We start from the raw sequence: 20,424 nt of genomic DNA, 5'->3' as shown, positions 1-20,424 counted from the left end.
TCTTGTGGCTAATCGTTGTTAAAGTTATTATAATATCGCGATACTTCACATCACGAGATGTGAGGCCCTTTCAGTTAGAAACACGCATGCGCGTTCAGTCACACGTGCTGGAGCGCGCAGCAGTGAAGATGGCGGACACAGAAAGTAAGATCATGGTTTATACGTTTGCGTTATTTCTGTTACGATGATGCTTAAAATTAAACTCAAAATATTTTGCATTGCATTTTTATTAACAAGTATAATGCGCTTAAGAAGTGTGACGGTACGTCAATCAAAATATGAGTTCTCAACTTCAAGCATGCGAATGGTAACGCTAGTGTTAAAAGATTCCCGCGTGCACTTTTAGACATGTAACGTTACGTTAAGACTTATGCTTAACTTAAGTGTTTTCGTTTAGAACCTTGTTTTACAGTCATTAGTATTATTACTACTGCTAGTAGTAGGTAGTAGGAAATGGAACCATGCACGAATAACCGGGCATTTGTCAAGCTAATATTATGGAAATTAAATGTATTTCTGTTTGCGTGGACGCCTGCTACAGTTGCCTTTTTAAAAACCTTAATAAAAAGCTTTTAATTACAATGCATGAAGGGACCAGACCAATTTCTGATAACCTCAAATCACAGTCACTTATTGATTGTAAGTGATCATGTTTAACTTTGCATCTCGTAACTGGAACGTGATCTGTAGTAACAGTGGTTTAATGATATTCAGCGTTAATAATGGAGTGATTTAACTCTCTCGGTAGAATCAGACTCCACGTGCTGTGCACGTGCGTCCGCAGCATCCTCATAAACTCGCCTGCCCTGTGCTGCACACTTTAATCAATGTTCATGATCAAATGATCTGGAACTGTGACTTATTTTGTCCTCAGTTGGGTCAGCTAAGAAAGAGAAGAAAAAGAAGACGAAGAAAATTTCAGAAGAAGAAATTGGGGTAATTACCTTTTTCTTTTTATGCATGCACCTTAATGACTTGTTTTTTGATTTGTCACTTTCCCACTAGCAGACTGTGTAGCCTTTAACTTCATGCATCATCAGCATAAATATTTACTGACACAAATGTAATAATGTATAACTGGGCATTTAGTGAGGAAGATGTTTACATTATTCATTTTTGCAAAAATGGATTTAGTGTTTGATTTGCTTCTGAAATATTTGCAGGGTTTGTGTGGGTCTTAATCTTTTATTAGTAGCAGAAAGTCATAAAGCCAAACGACCTGATCTCAAAATACTTGATTTCCTCCATGCAAAACTATGTGAAGTCTTGTTTTGAGTCAGAGAACAAAATGTGAGTTCATACTTAAAATATATATATATTTCTGTCTGTAATGAGGCAAATTACGCTTGTGTTTCAGGGCCTGTTAGCAGAAGAAAAAAAAATTAAATCAAATTTACTTAATTTACACCAGCTTCACAGAAAACAAAGCTCATGTAATTTCTTTCTAAGTAAATGCATATTAATTTATGAAACTTGAGACATTTGTAATGGCAGAAAAGACTTGTTTTAAAAAGTTTAAACTCAAATCCTGCAGAAACCCTGTATTTGACCACTGAATTGACCAATCTTGGGTGCATGTTATGAAGAATTGTCTTAATACTTCTTGTAAGTATTGATGAGATGTATATAATAATAATAAAAAAAATTGGGTAGCACCAAACTTTGGTATTGTGACATCACTGTCTGATTTCAACCTTGATGTTGGTCAGTTTTCAAACCAGTTTTTGAATTGTCACCACCAGGACATTCAAGAAAGTGGAGACTTCCTCATCAAACCTGAATCGAAGGTGGCCCGCTTGGACACGTCTCAGTGGCCGTTACTGCTGAAGGTCAGTGTCTGCGTACAGATCCTCTGGTTCAACTGCACGTGTGGCGTGATGAACGTGTTTATCCATTCGCCGAGCGCCGCTGGTTCTGTCCCTCAGCGGCCGTGCGGCCCGTTCTGGGTCACGGGGTCACAGCCGTCTGGTTCTGCTCTGCTGGTCTGACGTTCTGTCGGGTCACTGGTGTGGGGTCTGACGTGCTGGTGCGAGGGGTCAGACCGGTTCTGACAAAGACGAATAGACGTGTCTGATCACACGTGTCACTGGGGTTTTCAAATAGTCTCTTCTGCTTAATGTTCCTGTAGTGACCTATAAACCTGCTTCTCTACAGAACTTCGACAAGCTCAATATCCGGACGGCTCATTACACTCCTCTGCCTCATGGCTCGAACCCGCTCAAGAGGAACATACATGATTATGTCAGGTACTGCATTGTTACATCCCTAGTAAGTTATTAAAGTGTGATGCGAAGCCACATGATGTGATGTAGATTGCATTAGCACTCTGTGCAAAGATGACCAGCTATCTATCACCCATGACTGATGGCTTCTCCAAGAAAACCAAGTGTTTTGAGTTGTACCACGAGTTCCTGAAGTGTTTGTAATCCGTCCACCCAGGACTGGTTTCATCAATCTGGACAAACCTGCAAACCCCTCTTCCCATGAAGTCGTCGCTTGGATCAAGAGGATTCTTCGTGTGGAGAAAACGGGCCACAGCGGTACTCTTGACCCCAAAGTCACGGGCTGCCTGATCGTGTGTGTGGAGCGAGCCACGCGTCTGGTCAAGTCTCAGCAGAGCGCCGGTGGGTCCCCTGTATATCGAGAGTTTGATATGTTCACACACACTTCCAGTAAAACTAGTGGCCTCTCCTGACTACTCTTGTGCCGTTGCTTTTAGGCAAAGAGTATGTGGGCATAGTACGGCTGCACAATGCACTAGAGAACGAACACCAGCTAGCGAGGGTAAGTAAGCTTTAAACAAGCAGACGAGTTGGTCGATATGACTGTGTAGATGTACTCTGATGTTAAATCTTTTTAAGTGCATGGACTAAAAAACATTACATTTATTAATTTGCTGAAATTCTTAATGAATGCATATGCATTTGCTTTTTTGAAAGCCTTTATGTAATTAAAAGCATGCATGCATGTATATTATCGAAAGCTCTTTTTTTCCTTGACATTGAGATTCTGATGTCTTCAGTGACCGTTCTTCATGCAGTAAATAATGCAGGTGGCTAGTGTAAGTCATCAGTGTGGCGGTCCTCTGTTGTGTGTGTGAGATGATGAGCGTGTTTTATCCATTCTCTGAGTGTCTCCGGGCTCCTCTCTCGCTCTGGTCTCCGGCTCTCAGCTGCAGTGTTCTTCTGCAGCCGCTGGTCTGGAGCCTCATGCAGGTTTGGAGGCCCCGGTTTCACCGAAGAAGAGCGGACACATCTGATCACACACACACACGGACCGTCTGACTGTAGATGAGACAGGAAGTCGGAGCACGAGTCTGAGTGTGTGTGCTTCTCTCTGCAGGCTCTGGAGTGTCTGACAGGAGCTCTGTTCCAGAGGCCTCCGCTCATCGCCGCTGTGAAGCGCCAGCTGCGAGTGAGGACCATCTACGAGAGCAAGCTCATCGAATATGATCCAGAGAGACGACTAGGTAGAAACTTAAGGTTTTCATTAGTCGACATGAAATCTGCACCTTATTTCTATAAAGTAGATTTTTCAAAAAGGCGACGTTTTTACTCTATGGACTTATTTAACAGCCGATCCCAGAATAAACTAAATTGCGTCTAATAACTCTGTTACAAATTCTGCGTGTCTCGGGGGAAATGAATGACGTGGCTTCATCTGATGCACAAACTGAAAAACGTGTGTCGCTCACTGTTTTTAGCATCGGCATCTCAATATATGAGACGTGAACATGTCAACTTTATCTACAGAGCTGCTCCGAGAGTCGATTTATATTTTAAAAGCTTATTAGTGTTGCAATATTATTCTTTTCCAAGATATCTTTTTTTTATGCTAAATTTGTTAAATCAAATACAGAATCTCACATATATATATATATATGTATGTAAAAAGGTGTTATGGGGCCCTAAATTAAAAGGGATCTCTGTGGAGTTTAACTGGGAACAAACAAGTTCAATTTACATTCATTCTCAAGGTCTACTCATTACATTTAAATAGATTTTTTTTTTCAAAAAAGTAATGCAAGTTAATTTATTTTCTCATCTATTCACCAAAATTGTGAGTGCAGAGGCACTTCCCACTTAAATATAATATATATTTTTTTTGGGTTAAACTAAGCAAGTGCAGCTCAAAAGTAACGTTATGCTAACTAAGCAATACAATTAGTTACTTTTTTTTTTATACAACATTGTAAGGCATTACTTTTAAAGTAACTTTCCCCAACACTGTTTATTACAATATTTTCCGGACTATAAGTCACACTTTTTTTTATAGTTCGGCTGGTCCTGCGACTTATAGTCAGGTGCGACTTATTTGTCAAAATCAATTTTACATGAACCAAGAGAAATTAACCAATAGAAAACATTACCATCTCCAGCCACAAGAGGGCGCTCTATGCTGCTCAGTTCTCCTGTAGTCTACACTATAGACAGAGCACCCTCTAGCAGGCTGGAGACGGTAATGTTTTCTATTGGTTCTTTGTTCTAAATAAATGCGACTTATAGTCCGAAAAATACAGTAAGTGAATATCATAACTATTAATCATATATGATATGGAGAATATTGTGATTATTTTAGGCCTGTTGTGAATGCAGTTTCATGTCGACTCTTCTTCTGAAGCCACATGATGTGATGTAGATTGCATGAGCACTCTGTGTGAAGATGACCTGCTATCTATCACCCATGACTGATGGCTGTCATGCGCTATGACTATGATGTCTGTGAAGTGTGACGCTGTGAGTAACTGAGATCGGTGGGTGTGCAGGTATCTTCTGGGTGAGCTGTGAAGCGGGCACGTACATCAGGACTCTGTGTGTTCATCTGGGGCTGCTGCTGGGGGTGGGCGGTCAGATGCAGGAGCTGCGGCGCGTCCGCTCCGGAGTCATGGGAGAAAAGGTACGTCTGCTGTCCTGGGCTTCCTCCCTGCTTCTGCTAATCATTGCTACATGCATTAGAAAAATACATAACCTTCATCAGACTTAAGCCTACATCAAACTCTGGACTGTGACTCTTGATTCAAATGGAAAAGATGATTTTTTTTGAAGAATGTTGGTGACCAAACAGTAGACATTTAGCCTTTGACTTCATAGTATGAAAAACATTTACAATGGGTCAGGTCACAGATAGTTGCATGAATAAATACAATATTTACTGACACACTGCGTTTTTGTTAACTGATCCTCGTGTTGGTCTCTCTAAGGATAACCTGGTGACCATGCATGACGTGTTGGACGCCCAGTGGCAGTTTGACCACAACAAAGACGAGACTTACCTGAGGAGAGTGATCTACCCTCTGGAAAAACTCCTCATCTCCCACAAGAGGATCGTCATGAAGGACAGCGCGGTATGAAAACTGGCTCATTTTGTGATTTAATATTCCAGATGAAGCTTGCAGGCGGCCGGTCTGACGATGCTTGTTGTGTAACAGGTGAACGCGATATGTTACGGCGCTAAGATCATGTTACCAGGCGTTCTGAGGTATGAAGATGGGATCGAAGTCAATCAAGACATAGTCGTCATAACCACTAAAGGAGAAGCCATTTGTACAGGTGAATGTTAAAACCTCTCTCCCATCCCAGCATGCACTGTTCTGAGCCACATGATGTGAAGTAGATGGCATTAGCACAACTGCAAAGATGACCGTCCATCTATTACCCGAGACTGATGGCTTCAGCTCAGAGTCTTTGTGCAGGTCTGACTGATTTAGGTTTGTTTTTCCGCAGCGGTTGCTCTGATGACGACAGCCGTCATTTCCACATGTGACCACGGCGTTGTCGCCAAAATCAAGAGGGTCATTATGGAGCGAGACACGTATCCGCGCAAATGGGGCCTTGGACCGAAGGTGAGATGTGTTCAGAGGAACCACACGGTTTATTGGGGAAATCAGCGTTTGCATCTATTTAAAAAATGCATGTGTTTCAGGCCAGTCAGAAGAAAATGATGATCCAAAAAGGACTTCTAGACAAACACGGCAAGCCCAACGGCAGCACCCCGGCGGACTGGACCGAGGGCTACGTCGATTACAGGTACAGCTGCTGATCACAAAAACATTTAACTATTACTATTTTAAACACAACAGCATCCAAATGTGTTATCAAATAGAGAATGTATCATTGTTCCCGTGCAATTTAAGGAGTTTCTTCCTGTTGCATGCATCTCTTACACAAATTACTGCTCCATTTTTAGTGGAAAACAACATGTATATTTAAGACGAGGAGATTTTTTTGGTGTCACATCTTTAATTTAAGAGCATACAATATCATTAAAATGTTTCTACACTCAGTCCTTGGTCCTGCATGATGCTCATCAGCAACTGTGTCAGTGTAAGATGATATAGGACCGGGTCGGGGTGGATTCATTCATTTGAAGAAAAAAGTCCCCATAATTAAAAGCTCCAGGTTAATGCATTAAATCAAAGCCCTAAAAAAACAACCTACTATTTTCATATGCAAGCCCAAAACCTTCCCAAAGTCACTTATTATTATTAAACAGAGACTCTGAGTTTGCCTCTGCTTGACATGTACGGTAAACAAAACGAAGAAACCATTACACAACACACACAACACTTTCATCAGGAATGCTGGACTTTGTATGGCATGCAATTCGTAAAGTGCCCACAAGATGTCAGCGGACCAGAGATTACAAAACTGAGGTCTGATTAAGTGAAAGATTCTTTCCTCTTCTAGCACACCCAAGGCGAAAAAGAGCGCTGAAGTTGCTGAGCAGACGGCAGCAAAGGTATGATTTCTGAAGCACTTTGGATAATTTACTCTTTAAAATCAGTATTAACATGGTTTCTGTTTTTCTAGAGGAAACGAGACGAGAGTGGAAGCGAAAGTGACGCGGCAGCTGCTCAGGACACAAAGACGGAAGAAGACAAGAAGGAGAAGAAGAAAAAGAAGAAAGAAAAGAAATTGAAGCTGGCAGAAGAGGCAGCGGCCGAGGCTCCAGCGGAGGAGGAGACTGAGGTGAGCTTGTGATGGGTGGTTTGGATGAAAGGCAGCATAAAGGCTGTCAATGTGCACAATGCAATCATACCATTACTTCATACATTTTCAGCATGCATTTTTATTTTCCTGGCATCCTTTGGCTAGTGCTACAGTAGATTGTGGACTATCACAAGAGAAGTTAGTCATGTTCAAGCGCTTCAGAAAGTGTGCAGAGAGATCTGTTTAATGGACAAAAACACACAATGATGTCAAAATGCCTTCTTTTGGTTAGTGGTATCATAAACTTATAATAAGTCTTAAATTAGTAAAAAAAAACAAAACAAAAGTCCTTAATGCACCAGGTCAGGTTTTAAAGAGACAGTGCTGCTTTAAAGTGAAACCTGCTGCAGTCTGTCATTGACGGAGATCTGAGAACAAAAGAAAGTGTGTTGTAGCTTGAGTAGGTTGAACTATATGCAAAATGATAGATTATGCACATAATTTAGTTGAGTGAAGTTTTTGAATTAAATTTCAAAGCCTATTAAATGTTAAAAATGTCTTTAGTTTTACTGTAATGTTGAATTAATGGCTAAAATTGAGAGGGAAACACGTTTAATAGCAGTATTGATATTATACTGGTCTTCATTAATGATAGGCTACTTCGTAAAATAATGCCATCTTTTCTACATTCATTTGGAGATTCAGTATGAAATTGATTAATATTATCATGACATTAAATGTATGAATTGAAAGCACTAATTCTGACCTCATTTGTTCACACACAGGTTACGGAGAGCGCAAAGAAGAAGAAAAAGAAGAAAAAGTCTAAAGATGCTGAGGCTGGCTCAGAATGAGCAGGGACTGTGTCAATCCCAGGAGTTTGCTTGTAAATCTTTACGGTTATTTCTTTTTATTGTCCAAATGAAACCCATATTGCCTGGGTTTATTCATGTATTTGAATGTATTTGAGTTTTTTTTATTTTTTTTATTGTAAATACAGAAATTGTAATCCTGTAATCAAATGAAACATGACTTGAGTTTTTACAACAACAAAAAGCCTTTTTTCTCTGTTGACCTGGTTTTACACTCAGTGTGTCCATTCAGAGGATCATTTCTACAGCGACTGCACACAAGTTTGCTTGGTTATCAGTTTATAAGAAGAGTTCATACGTTTTATTTCCCCTAAAAATGTAAATGCACACTCCGGACGATACAGGAGAAAATGGAGGTCACATGAGGGAAAAACACCTCCGCCCAACACAAGCAGTAACATGCAATCTGGAGCAGTTTCTGATGTTTAAATGGTCGAAAAGTAAGATGAATTACAGACGGGTTGGAAAATCTGTTATATAATTATCTGTTGTTGAATCAGTGGACTCTTTCTCCTATCCATAAGTTCATCTTCCTCACAAGAAATAATGAAATCAGAACAAGGGATTTACATAAAGCACTGTTGGACAGTTTATTGAATCACAAACCAAGCTTGTTTTTATTTTTAGCAGTTGTAGGGAAAGCTTAATCACTATTGCAATTCAAATAAAGCTGTTATGTAGCTATTCTTGTAATTTCAGGTGAATATTTGAGGGCTGTATTCATGTTCGAAAGGTATTATTGGATGCTCTCTTAGAATTCAGCTTCAGACCAATGGAACTGGAAACAAACCGCTTCCCGCTTCTTTCTTCTCTCCACTTTGTTAGTAAGAATAGACTTTCTTGAGTGATGGATCTAAACATCAGTGTTTCATTCAGTTGAAATATAATCTGGAATGAATGAGAGCAGTGTTTGTTCTGCAGATACTTCCTGACAAACTCCAAGCCTTAAGAAGCCTGGTTTTCATTTCAATCAAAAGAATCTTTGATGAAACGAGCCCCTGCAGTCTCTTTATCTCTACAATACGTCCTCTAAAATGAAATGTGTATACATTTAGTAAAACATTGTGCAAGTTTACTGCAATAATGGTACTGTGGATTTCAAATGCTTTTGGAAATCCAGCATTTCATTGAGTCACACAATGACTTTCTTCTATAAAGTGGCTTTGCAGTCCCAACAACTGTTGAAGAAAGTGACACTTCTTCCTGAGCTCATAGGATTAATCCAATCAGATGAAGACTTAGAAACTCCTTTAGTGTTTTCCATTGTGTGTGTGTTGTGCATCAGACGTTCATCCAGCGGTTCATGGGTGTGCCGGCCGAGACTACACTCTAAAGCCATCCATTTACTATTTGAAGCCCAAACATACACTTTCCCAAAGCACAGAGTTCCTCTTTTTGTGAAACCATACACTGGGAAGAGTGTACGTCCATGCAAACATTGATGAAGAAAAAAAAAAAGTATGCAATCTGAAACAAAAGCCGACCGAGTATAAAAGTAGCCAGATAGTGTAGGAAAAGCGTGCACTTGGCAACCCTAGTTCTTCTGGCTGTACATAAAAGATTTCATGTTTTTATTATAGCTTGGGAGAGCAGGGGTTTCCTTCTTATTGCCTCTAATGACCTCATTTAACACACTTTGGGAACTTTTGGTAAGGCGATGACATCACAGACTGTTTTGAGAAGCCGCTGGATATGGGATTCTGTGAAACCACTAATTATACGGCGGTCTGCTCTGTTATATGTTTGATATTTTGTCACACAAACACAGTAAAGAAAACTGAGTGATTCTGCTTTTGGCTGCTTTAGAAGAGGTTCCCAGTCTTTTTCACCAACAAATTTCAACGGTTTCCACTCTTTCGTCATGGAAAATTGTTTTAAAAATGATTGAATAGAGATCACCGTGCTGGATTTACAGGTACCAGTTTTTAAAATTTATTTAATGAAACCATTAAATGGCTGTTTTTCCTTTTCCATGGCAATACGAGCCCTGTATTACACTCTTTATAACAGCATGCGGTTTTACTTTCTCATCAAATCCTGAATGCTTCTTGTCTTCCTCACAAATCATGATATTCTTGACTAGTTGTAATGGAGGAACCTGGAGAGACCTCTTCTGATGGGGTATATAACGATTGCTGATTGTTTTTACAGTAACAAATGCTTTAGGTTTATTTTTAGCTACATTGCAGAGGAAGCTCTTCAGATATCTGTTTCTGTTTTTCTGCTCCTGATCTAAAGCAGCCCTCTCCACGGTTTTGTCCAAACTTGGTCTTGAGAAGTGTGCTGCCAGCAGTCTCTGACTCAGCACAAGAGAGATCTGCTTCTGTGTGCATGCCTCTGGATCTCCCAGCGGTGACCCAGCTGAAATGACCACACATTTCCATGCTAGTCCAGCTGAAAGTGCAGTTTAGCATACTTTGTCTTCCTGGTGCCTTAAAAGTTGGGCTGCGTTCATGTAAATATTAAGCAAGAAAAAAAAACTCAATTTCTAAAGAGAAATTCCTAAGTTCTCAAATATTATTTATCTAGCTAAGCAACCAAGAAACACTTTACAGAGTTTTAAGACACGCCTGATGACTCACAATTGGATATTCTGGGCCTCTTCAGTCACTTTTGACTGAAAAAATAAATAAATAATACATTTTGAATATTGTAAATGTTTAGCTTATTCAGAATTAAATGATACATGGTGACTTAGGTTGCATTTAGCTATGTGAACACACACATACAAAAAAAATTAATAATTCCTGGCCATGATTCAGATGTGTTAAAGGGTCGAAAATTAAAATGTAACACTTATGACCCGGTCTAGAAAAAAAATAAAAAATAAATCAAAAATTTTTTTTGAAATGGGATGAAACTTGTCTATTTCGTTGCATTAGCTATGTGAACCCACTTCAATAATAAAAAAAAAAAAAAAAAAAAATGAACATTATTTAAATATGTTAAAGCGTTGAAAAATTAAAAAGTAGATATTTGTACCTTCGTGGTCAAAAATGGAAACGGAATGAATGAAAAAAGAAAGTAATAAAAAAACACTCGTTCAGAAAAATTATACATTTTGCATTGCATTATAAAATCCACCCAAAATTCTAAATAATGCAAAAGAATATATAAACAACTATCCATTGGCAAAAACCTGTAATCTGTAATCTCAATTAATTTGATCCTTTTTTTATTACACTGTTAATCACTAAGTTTTGAGAAGAAAAAATCCTGATATGAAGTACCAACATGCACCAGAATATTTGTAACATGACCCGACCTGAAACATTCACAGAGTCAAGTTCGGCAAAACTGAGGGAGAGTAAGAGGGTTTGCCGCAATATTAACCACTGCGCATTTTAGACTGAGTCATTTGATTTCCCATGAAGGAATTGCAACAGCCATCATTGTGGTTGGAGATAATGAGGGATACAGAAAAAGTAGAAATGGAATGTGAAAAGCAACTGAAATGCAGTTCTGGATCTGATTACGAAGAGGCCACTGAGCGAGAGCCATGCGTCAGAAGAGCAGTTTGACCTTGACAGCTGAAAACACAAACCTCTCAGCTGGGTGAAATATCTACAACATAAAAAAAGCCCATTTTAACCCAACTTGTGTCTGCATGAGGTGCTTTGAAGAAAGAAGCCAACGGCTGTGAAAGTGGAAGATTTTAATGATGGTCACTTATGCAGAGTGTTTCTGATAAGCAAAAGCATACGGCTTGTGAAAACAGCGAATGGTTATTTGGCAATAGTTTGGGAACGCATCCACAGGAGCTCTGGGAGGCGCTAACACAGACTCAGTTAGCATTCTGCTCAAGACAAAACTGCTTGTTTTTTTTTTCTTTCCTTTTTTTGTGCGATTCCAAAGTTGCATGGCTTTCTTCTGTGGAACGGTTTAGTAAAGGGGTGTCCAAACCTCCAATGGGAGGGCCACTATCCTGCGGCGCTGGCTTCTGTCCTAATTAAACACAGCTGAATTAGCTCATCAAGGTCTTCGTGTGAGAACCAGTGATTCCTGATGCAATGTCTTGATGTGTCATATTTAAAGATTGAAGATATGTGAGATATGGCAGACGAAACATCTGAATAAACGGTTTCGGGGGCATTCACACTGAACGTGTTTTTCCATTCCAGTGCGCTAGCATTGTTTTCTATGTAAACATATGCTAGATGGACTTGTTTGACCGTTTGCTGGTTGTGTTGAGTGTTGATTTTTTTTGGCAAATTGTATGGAAACCAATGGGGTTCAGGTTGACCCCTAATACAATTGAGAATCATAGTTTGTACAGCGTTTCCAAAACACATCTGCATGGCAAAACTTTGCATGCACATCCATAACTGTAACTGAGAAACAACCATAAAAACTTCCAGAGGAAAAAAATAGTTGTGATTATCAAGCGGTTTTGAAAATGGAATATGAGTCACAATATTGCCTGCAGTTTTGGTCTGATCCTCACACGATGTTATTGTTTGGCTTCACAGAACTCAGACTGCAGCGCACAAGTCATATGGACTATTTTTTATAATACTTTCATGCTGCTTTTTAGTAGCTTAACTCCTTTGTGTTCCACGGAAGAAAGTCAGAAGGGTTTGGAATGACATAATAATCCATTAAAATGACTATAAGTCCCTGTTTTCAGTTTTCAGTTTTCAGTTCAAATGTCATTATGTTGGAAAATTATCTGTTAGCATTCTAATTATTTACAGAAGGTTCTTAGGTCGACAAAAAAGTAAAGTTGTTACACGTTTCTAAAACCCACACAATGCATCATTCATAAGAAAACTAGAAAAACAAACATTTCTCATTTTTTTTACAGAATTTACAAAAGCCTAGCCACTTAACAAAAAGACAAAAAAATAAAAGCATATCTACTTTACTATTCTGGTTTCATTTTACATGAAGTCATCCAAACCATCAAAATCTAATAGAAAAATCTAGTTTCAATCACATACTGTATGCAAACGCAGTCCGAATCGCTTGGCCAACGCATTTCAACCACACAGTGCTATTAAACATAACGTGTGTTACTGAACATCAGTACTCAAGAGAGGGAGTGATAGAGTTATCTAGAAATGTTTGTGCCATAAAACCATTTTTTTTTCAGCGAGCTAGATTTGTGACCGAAAACATGCTGAATAGATAAAAGCCTCATTTATCAATATTCTCTTCAAATGGTTGATTTACCATGAAGATAGCTGATGTGAATGAAAAAAATGCATATTTGTGACAGAAATTGTGTTCAGAAAAGCAATTACGTGTCAGGTTACATTCACATACAACACAGATACAGCATAATTTTGCTCCGAGCCAATCAAACGCAGTTTTCCATTCCTACAGTCTCATTATCTTCTGCAAAGATGAAGCGGGGTTTGGCAATGGAAGCTAGAAAAAACACGTCTTGGCTTCTTAGCCAAAGAATAAACATACCGTCCCAAACGTTCTGAATAAATGAATACCATTTCCATTTTCCACATGGCTCGAAACATTCTTCGTGGCATTTTTGAGCATATTAGTTCTCCACAGCTTTCAGAAAAATAAATCGTTGGTGTGCCACTGGAATTTAGGTGAACAGATGTTCTTCTGGAACGTTGTTTTGTCTATTCTGCTATCTTGTGTTTTAAACTTAAAGCAACACTAGAATTGCTCTGTACGAATGTTAGTAAGGCCATCTAACCTAGAAATAAGTGCTGCTCGATATCAGTAGGAGGGTAACTGCAGGTTACGAAACTACAGAACGCGAGTCCAGGATAAAGTTGAGCAGGAATTGAAAAAGATATTTCAGTTTGTTATTCTCATTTCCACTTCGCCAAGCTGAATCCTCAAGGGAAACCTGTGTGTGTGTGTGTGTGTTAGACCAGTTCCACTTTGGAGTTGGGATACACTGCCACCACGTCGTACCCCTCCGGAGGCTGCACTCGGGCTTTGGCGTGCGTCTCGCAATACAGATTCTCATCGATGAAGAAATATCCTCTCTGCTTTAGATTCAGCCCACAGTCGTCACACACGAAGCAGTCGGGGTGATAGAGCTTGTCTCTGGCCTTCACGATGGTTCCCCTGCGTTATAAGACAGTTCTTAAATGTTATTTATTGTATCTTACTCTTCTGGGATTTTATTGTCAATGGCAGATAGATAAAAGTGTACAAAAGGACAAATCTTATAAAGAGACACTTTTAAGGACTTTAATATTTATGTTTATAAATAAATGTTTCAGTCCAATTTCTACAATTTGGAGCATCCAACTATATTTTCCTTGCAAACATTTAAAATATATTTCCAATGTAAAAAAAAAAAAATATCTAAGAAATTAATGTATTTATTAACATTATTGAATTCGATTGATATGGTGTAAAAAATACAGTGTATCCTCTTGGTTAGTATTATACACCGAAAAATAGAAAATACTTTGGGGCAACTTATAAAAAGAAACATTTAATTTGTTACTGCCAAATATGGTTTGGTTTAAACTTGGGGTGTCAATTTTCTATCTTTACCATGATTGATCGGCGTTCAAATTAACGATCAATTAATCGATACATCATTATTAACCTTAATGCTGCTAAATGCGTCTATTTCAGTGACACGCAGTCACAGGATGAACAAAAGCTACTTTCAAATGCTTTATCAAATTAAATAAAGAGGTTTTAGTCTAAATAAAATGCTAGTAGCAGAATTATAAAATTAATATATGTGATTATGATCATTTGATAAAATGAAGAGAGCGCGACATACGTTTGGATAGATGCATTTGGAGGTTATTGCTCATGTCTAATTCAGCACAAATCCAAATATTTCTGTATTCGCAATGTATTTGTATGTTAAACTATTATTTATAATGTAAACTAGGCTTGTACTTTACATACATTCGCATATAGACGGAAAAGAGCATCTTCTTTACATGATCAAAAATGTTCCTTAAAAGCAGAGTGGACCAGTACACTACGGTCTATTTAAACTGACTAGTGTAACCTTTTATATTTTTGGTTGACTGTATTTTGATAATGAACAGACTGCAATGTTAAGTTTGAATTGCTATAATACGTGGGATGTGTGCAATAGTTGAAACATAAAAAAAAAAAAAAAACATTTTTGGAGTAAGAGATAATCTGCAAATAAGTTTACTTTTATTTTTGCACACACAATAAAAACCGATGTGTGCTTTTGTAAAATAAAGCAAACAAACAGAATGCTCATTGTAATCCTTTCCTTTTTGTGAACTTGTTTGAGCGCCGCACCACACTTCTGTTTTAAATACTAGTTTAAACCATACATTTTGATTTAAAAAAAATTCCAGAACCTTCCAACAAACAAATAAACGAACAACAAAAAAAGCTACACCATACTTAACATATTTTCTTTATACACAATAAATATTTTTGTCCTTAATTTCACCACAAACAAAGGCAGAATCAGCTATAATATGATATGAAAATAGAGCTTTCACTTAAGATAAAAAAAATTATCAATGTTTTATTTGATTTAGTTTACTTAGTATAAATAAAAACATTTCAAACAACCTTAAAGTTCACAGTGATTTATTTCTAAAATACACATCTTATTTTTTGTCATGCACTAACAACAACAAACCTGGTTTCTTTTAATGTTTCTATTTTCTATGAAGTGTTATTTTTTATCTTTTTTTTTGCACTACACTCATTAAATCTGCACTACTGGTTTATTTCACAGGTTTGCATTCTATTTGCCATGTGCCTTGTGCTACTTTATCTGTCCTTTTTGTTTATCCACGTCCATATTTATATTTTGTATTTGTATTTTTACATTCTACTGATTCAGTGCTTAGTGTTATTTGGGTCTGACAGTGACTCAATTTCAATTTTCTGCATGTGCAGTACATGCGGCAGAACTGGCAATAAAGCAGACTTTGACTTGTTTGCTTCTAGAGACACTTAACAAAACTGGTTTAAACCAGAAAACTAATCCAATACTACAGACTTCTGTGGATAGACTTGTTAAAAAAGAAAAGAAAAAAGGGCTGTATGATAATATGGCAAAGAACAAAACTTTTTTTAAAAGCAGGATTAGCAATATAATGTTTGATCAGTAAAACGAATCTAACCCAAGATATAGAACAGAAACAGAAAGCTACTGTTCTGGAGAAATGTCTGTTATGTGAACCTAACGGCTGATTGAATACATATCACTAACCCAGCTCAAAGTACAAGGTTCTCCTGCACATTATAAAGTAACATTAATGGAACATTTGTTCAGTTATCTGCCCTTTAATGATGTTCTTAAAATGCCAGCACAAAAAACATTATTTATACATTGTTCATGGAACGTTTCTGAAATGTTTGAGTTGGATGTTCTTTAAGCATTTTTTAAACCTTGCTACTTATTTTAGAGAACATTCAAAAGTAACATTCCCATGATGCTGTAAAACATAAAATCTAATGTTCTCTTAACGTTCACAGAAACGTTTCTAAAACATTTTAAAATCTGGACATTTTGTACCTTCAGAGAACATTCAGAAATAATGTTTTTATAACTTTGTTGTTCGCTGGGAATCCACTTCCTATTATTGATCTCAGTGAACAGTTATTTAGAGGCTATAACATCTGTCAACAGCATTTATAAATGAACACCTTGTTTCACACTTCTGTGGAACTTCCTTATCATATGACCTCACCGTTTACTCATTTTTAATAGAAACTGTGGGAAAGTGCCAACAGCGGTAAAGTGACTTGCAGTAATATACTGATCACCTGTGCAGCGAGAGGAACACATGCTGCGGCAGGTCAGCTTCATTTAAACCATTAGTTCACTTCCAGAAAAAACTTTTCCTGATAATTTACTCACACCCATGTCATCCAAGATGTTCATGAAGGTCTAAATTGCAGTTTCAGTGCAGCTTCAAAGGACTCTACATGATCCCAGCCAAAGAATATGGCTCTTATCTAGCAAAACCATCGCTTATTTGATTAAAAAAAATACAAATGTACATTCTTTTTAACCACAAATGCACATCTTGCACTAGCTCTGAGATGTGTGTCCACAAATCCATGCATTATGTAATCAGGTAGGAAAGTGTGCACTCCAGTTCATAAAGCAAGGGTAGGAAGTAAAACTAATTTCTCATTTTCTCCCCCAACTTCAAAAGCGTCCGATATTATCGTTTTACCTTTTTTTTGTAAAGGCCGTTTGACCATTTTTGCAGGTCCGCTTCACAAACACTGGGTCGGGTCACTTTCCAATGTGAACATGTAATGCGTGAAGTCCAGCTAGTGCAAGACGAGCATTTGTGATTTAAAAGTATATACGTTTAAAAAAATTTAAGGTGCACTGAAACCATATTTTAGACCTTCAGCCATTTGGTCCCCATTGAAGTCCACTATATGGAGGAAAATCTACTAATGCTTTCCTCCAAAATCTTAATTTCTTTTCGACTTAAGAAAGAAAGACATGGACATCTTGGATGACATGGAAATGTTAGAAATGAACTAATCCTTTAACTATTACACACACTATGAGCTACCACTATTTTTGTGCACTTTTAATGTCAGTAAGTTAAGCTTCGTAGGTTCATGTTCAAAGATATGGAAACAAACTCATATTGGCTTCCAGTGTCACTTGTCGCAGTACTATCAATCTTCTTAATGTTCAGTTGTGGGCTTTTCTCTGCAAATATTACTATTTGTTTAAACAAACTGATATGAAGCACAACTTACACAATGCCGTTTGCGCAGCGTGTGCACTGCGGCAGCTTCTGTAAACCAGGGATTGGTGCCAGAGGAGCCGGTATGGGGCTGCCCAGCTTTGGCACGGGAGATTTGACAGGGGAACGCAAGCCTCTGACACTGGGTTTGTCCACCGGTGAGGTCCCTGAAAGGAAAATAAACTCGAGTCAAGGGCACAGAATATTATATTCAGGGATGCACATGAGTGGTGTGCCACTGCACATGCATGACCAAAATAAAAAATGTGCTTGGTAAATAAGTTCAGACAGCTCATTGCACTCATGCATTGTATTTTTTTTAAGCGTAGCCTGCTTTCAAATAATTTTATTTAAAACTCACTATTTATTTTTAAATATAATAGTAATATCACACTGGATTTAAGGTTTTGTTTATTATTTTATGTTAAAAGGGCAATAATGCTATTACTTAAATTAATAATTATTAGATTTTTTTGTAGTTATATTTAAAGGGTAACCAAACCAAACCTCCAGGTGCTCTCATGAGAAGCAGACTGAAACACATTTGTGCATCCCTGCGGAGTAAGATGCATTTACTCCTCTCACTCACACAAAAACAGATTCTGTATTCCTCAAAATGAACAAAAACAGTGAAATGCAAATAATAACACAAACCTGTAATATTTAAATATGGTAAATAATACGAATCTCCTTTATGCATTTAATCCCAATTTATTAATCAGTGTCTTTGTAGCTGACCTTAAATAATCGAATTCAACCGTACTAATGAGTAAAAATAACTTCAGATAAAAACGTCCCAGTCTTTATGCAATTCATAATGGCAGAACAGCTGAAAGGTTTATTTGAGCTTTTTGAATTTACATTTCCTTCAGCCTAAGGCCCGTTCACACCAAAAATGATAGCTATAAAGATAATTATTGCGTTCCATAAAATGCAACAAAGTAATGCAATTAGTTACTTTTTTAGGGTGTAATGCAATATTGTAATGCATTACTTTTAAAAGTAACTTTCCCCAAATCCGTCTTAATTCAGTTATGCGGTTTCATTAATTTGCATACAAATTCACTCTTCAAATAGCATTCTTGAATAAATTCTCATTTTTTGAGTGAACTCTTGCTTTAAAAAGTGAGGAACAACTCAAAATGAGCGCTCGGCAGCTGTCCCTGGAACAAGAGCTGGCCGGAAATGAATGTCCTTCACGCTTCAGTCTCAGGTCAGATACTATTCTCCACGCAGACATAGCTGAAAATCACGGGTGTGTGTTAGCTTCAGGGCACTGCTGGGGCCAAGTATGGAGCACAGCTGCCAAGGCCTCCTCCTATTTTCTCAGTTTCAAGCCAAGTTTAGACCCAGGACTGGCGTAGCATGAGCTCAGTGGAGAAAACCACCCTGCTGCTGGATGAGGAAACATCCGAGAAAAAATTACGGATACATGATACAATGGTGCCCGCCTCCGTCAACCGACTGTTGCTGTGCCAAAGTGAGATCATTAACTCTTATTCCCAAGGACTGCTGGGACAGGTTACAACTCCAAACCTGTCAACGAATACCATTATTTACACACTTAAACACTTGATCTCTGAGCCCTGTGGCTCCACAGGCCTTCAATTCAACCTAAGAGAAATAGCTAATTGTATGTATAGTGTGGTCTAGAAGTCTCTCTATGGGATTTGGCTGAGACAAAACATATTTTTAGGCTTAAATGACATAAAGCAAAGCATTTTGTGTTTTTTTTTAGCTTGTAAGAGACTAGAGAGCGATCTGGCCCAAAAATGCAGTACATTTACAGAGTAAATTTTTAAGCAGCATGACAATTTTAACATAGTGTAGCATTTCTAGTAACAAGCAAATACTCATGTATTGTGATAAAACACCATATCACAGTCTTTCATACCAAACAACAAAAACAGTAGATCGACTGTAACCTGCAGCTTATCATGAAACAAGTGACTCAAAACCAGCTGCAAGTAAATTTTTTTTTTTTCTGCAGCAGCTTTTTTTGCAGTGTTAAATAATGGTGCAAATACCAGTAAACTGAATACCGCAGATCACCTTGCATGCTTTTAAATCCTCTCCTCCCATAAATGTTGTGTCTCAAAGGGAAACGCCTACAAATGCAAATGCAATAAGGTCAGCTGCAAAGTTCACACTTTTACTGCCAAAAGAGATTTTGCGCCGGTGCAAACTCCCAGTAAATCTGGACCCATTCTGTGCCGTGTTGGACAACACATTCACTTTCAATATGGATAGACAAATTGCAAAGACTATTTACAATGAAAAGCAGATATACAGTGCTTAACACTGCAAGCATACAAGCACCTCATCATTCAGTCAGTTTGAGATTTAATTTAAGGCCCACACTTTAGAGTGACACAGCAAAAAATAATGGAAAATTTAATTTTGTTTGGTCTTTTGAATTAACAGGTTTCTGTTTACTAAGATTATATACACACACACACACACACACACACACACACACACACACACACACACACACAGACACACACACACATTACGTGAAAAGTGGACAAAAGTTATTTAGTTTTAAAGGTACAACTGATAAAATCATAGAAACAAATTACTATATAGCACTGTTTTTAACATATTACTGGAAACTAAGAACTTTTAAACATAGATTCTGAGAGAGAAATATAAGGTGAAACTGACCCCCATCCTCAGCTTCCAGGATTTCCTGCAGGTATTTAAAGGAGCCAGATTGTTTGGGAGCTGACACAGGTTCCTCATGGTCCTGAAGCATCCTGTAGACATCTGACTGTGGGTCGAAACCGTTGCGGTTGCCTGATGAATTCACTGGCAGTTCAGGGCTGAAATTGAGAGTAAAAAACACATCCCCATCTCTTTCTCTTCCAGAAACATCTGATATTGCCATATGTTTTCATACGGAGCAAAACAATCTTTCAGTGAATCAAGGTATTTATAAAAACTGAAAGAATGGAAGCCAAG

At 37.9% G+C, this 20,424-nt stretch overlaps 2 protein-coding genes and 4 non-coding genes across 6 annotated transcripts in view; 5 read left to right on the top strand and 1 right to left on the bottom strand.

The window, feature by feature from the left end:
* Positions 1-69: 69 nt before the first annotated feature.
* LOC127941615 (H/ACA ribonucleoprotein complex subunit DKC1-like) lies at positions 70-7,985 on the top strand. The gene is made up of 15 exons (XM_052536898.1): positions 70-144; positions 875-936; positions 1,743-1,829; positions 2,155-2,246; positions 2,440-2,624; positions 2,720-2,784; positions 3,343-3,469; positions 4,766-4,896; positions 5,201-5,344; positions 5,429-5,549; positions 5,724-5,842; positions 5,923-6,026; positions 6,687-6,738; positions 6,810-6,968; positions 7,715-7,985. Exons 1-15 carry the CDS (start codon positions 87-89, stop codon positions 7,781-7,783), a joined length of 1,575 nt encoding a protein of 524 aa, XP_052392858.1. The 5' UTR covers positions 70-86; the 3' UTR covers positions 7,784-7,985.
* LOC127942387 (small nucleolar RNA SNORD17) lies at positions 1,870-2,078 on the top strand. Its single transcript, XR_008149310.1, has one exon. It is a non-coding gene; the product is annotated as a small nucleolar RNA SNORD17 (small nucleolar RNA).
* On the top strand, positions 2,294-2,370 carry LOC127942377 (small nucleolar RNA SNORD83). The gene has a single exon (XR_008149301.1). It is a non-coding gene; the product is annotated as a small nucleolar RNA SNORD83 (small nucleolar RNA).
* Positions 4,620-4,696, top strand: LOC127942378 (small nucleolar RNA SNORD83). The gene has a single exon (XR_008149302.1). It is a non-coding gene; the product is annotated as a small nucleolar RNA SNORD83 (small nucleolar RNA).
* LOC127942380 (small nucleolar RNA SNORD83) lies at positions 5,595-5,670 on the top strand. The gene has a single exon (XR_008149303.1). It is a non-coding gene; the product is annotated as a small nucleolar RNA SNORD83 (small nucleolar RNA).
* Positions 7,986-11,439: 3,454 nt separating the features above from the next.
* LOC127941616 (PDZ and LIM domain protein 4) overlaps positions 11,440-20,424 on the bottom strand; it is a 33,077-nt gene continuing 24,092 nt past the window's right edge. Inside the window, exons 5-7 of the mRNA XM_052536899.1 lie at positions 20,128-20,285; positions 17,474-17,627; positions 11,440-13,843 (exon numbers count right to left, since the gene is read on the bottom strand). Coding sequence (XP_052392859.1) covers positions 13,639-13,843; positions 17,474-17,627; positions 20,128-20,285 — 517 coding nt within the window. The 3' untranslated portion in view covers positions 11,440-13,638. The remainder of the gene's footprint in view (positions 13,844-17,473; positions 17,628-20,127; positions 20,286-20,424) is intronic.

This window comes from Carassius gibelio, chromosome A21 (genome assembly GCF_023724105.1).
Source record: "Carassius gibelio isolate Cgi1373 ecotype wild population from Czech Republic chromosome A21, carGib1.2-hapl.c, whole genome shotgun sequence".
In the NCBI taxonomy this organism is placed as follows: domain Eukaryota; kingdom Metazoa; phylum Chordata; class Actinopteri; order Cypriniformes; family Cyprinidae; genus Carassius; species Carassius gibelio.
The sequence above is the reverse complement of the archived record's forward strand: the minus strand, read 5'-3'. Positions and strand labels throughout refer to the sequence as shown.

Excerpts from the sequence above, each read along its gene's own strand:
- LOC127941615 (XM_052536898.1), top strand. The coding sequence starts at position 87 with ATGCGCGTTCAGTCACACGTGCTGGAGCGCGCAGCAGTGAAGATGGCG. Across the intron at positions 2,785-3,342 it reads ACGAACACCAGCTAGCGAGG|GCTCTGGAGTGTCTGACAGG; the intron begins GTAAGTAAGCTT and ends TTCTCTCTGCAG. Across the intron at positions 5,843-5,922 it reads AATGGGGCCTTGGACCGAAG|GCCAGTCAGAAGAAAATGAT; the intron begins GTGAGATGTGTT and ends CATGTGTTTCAG.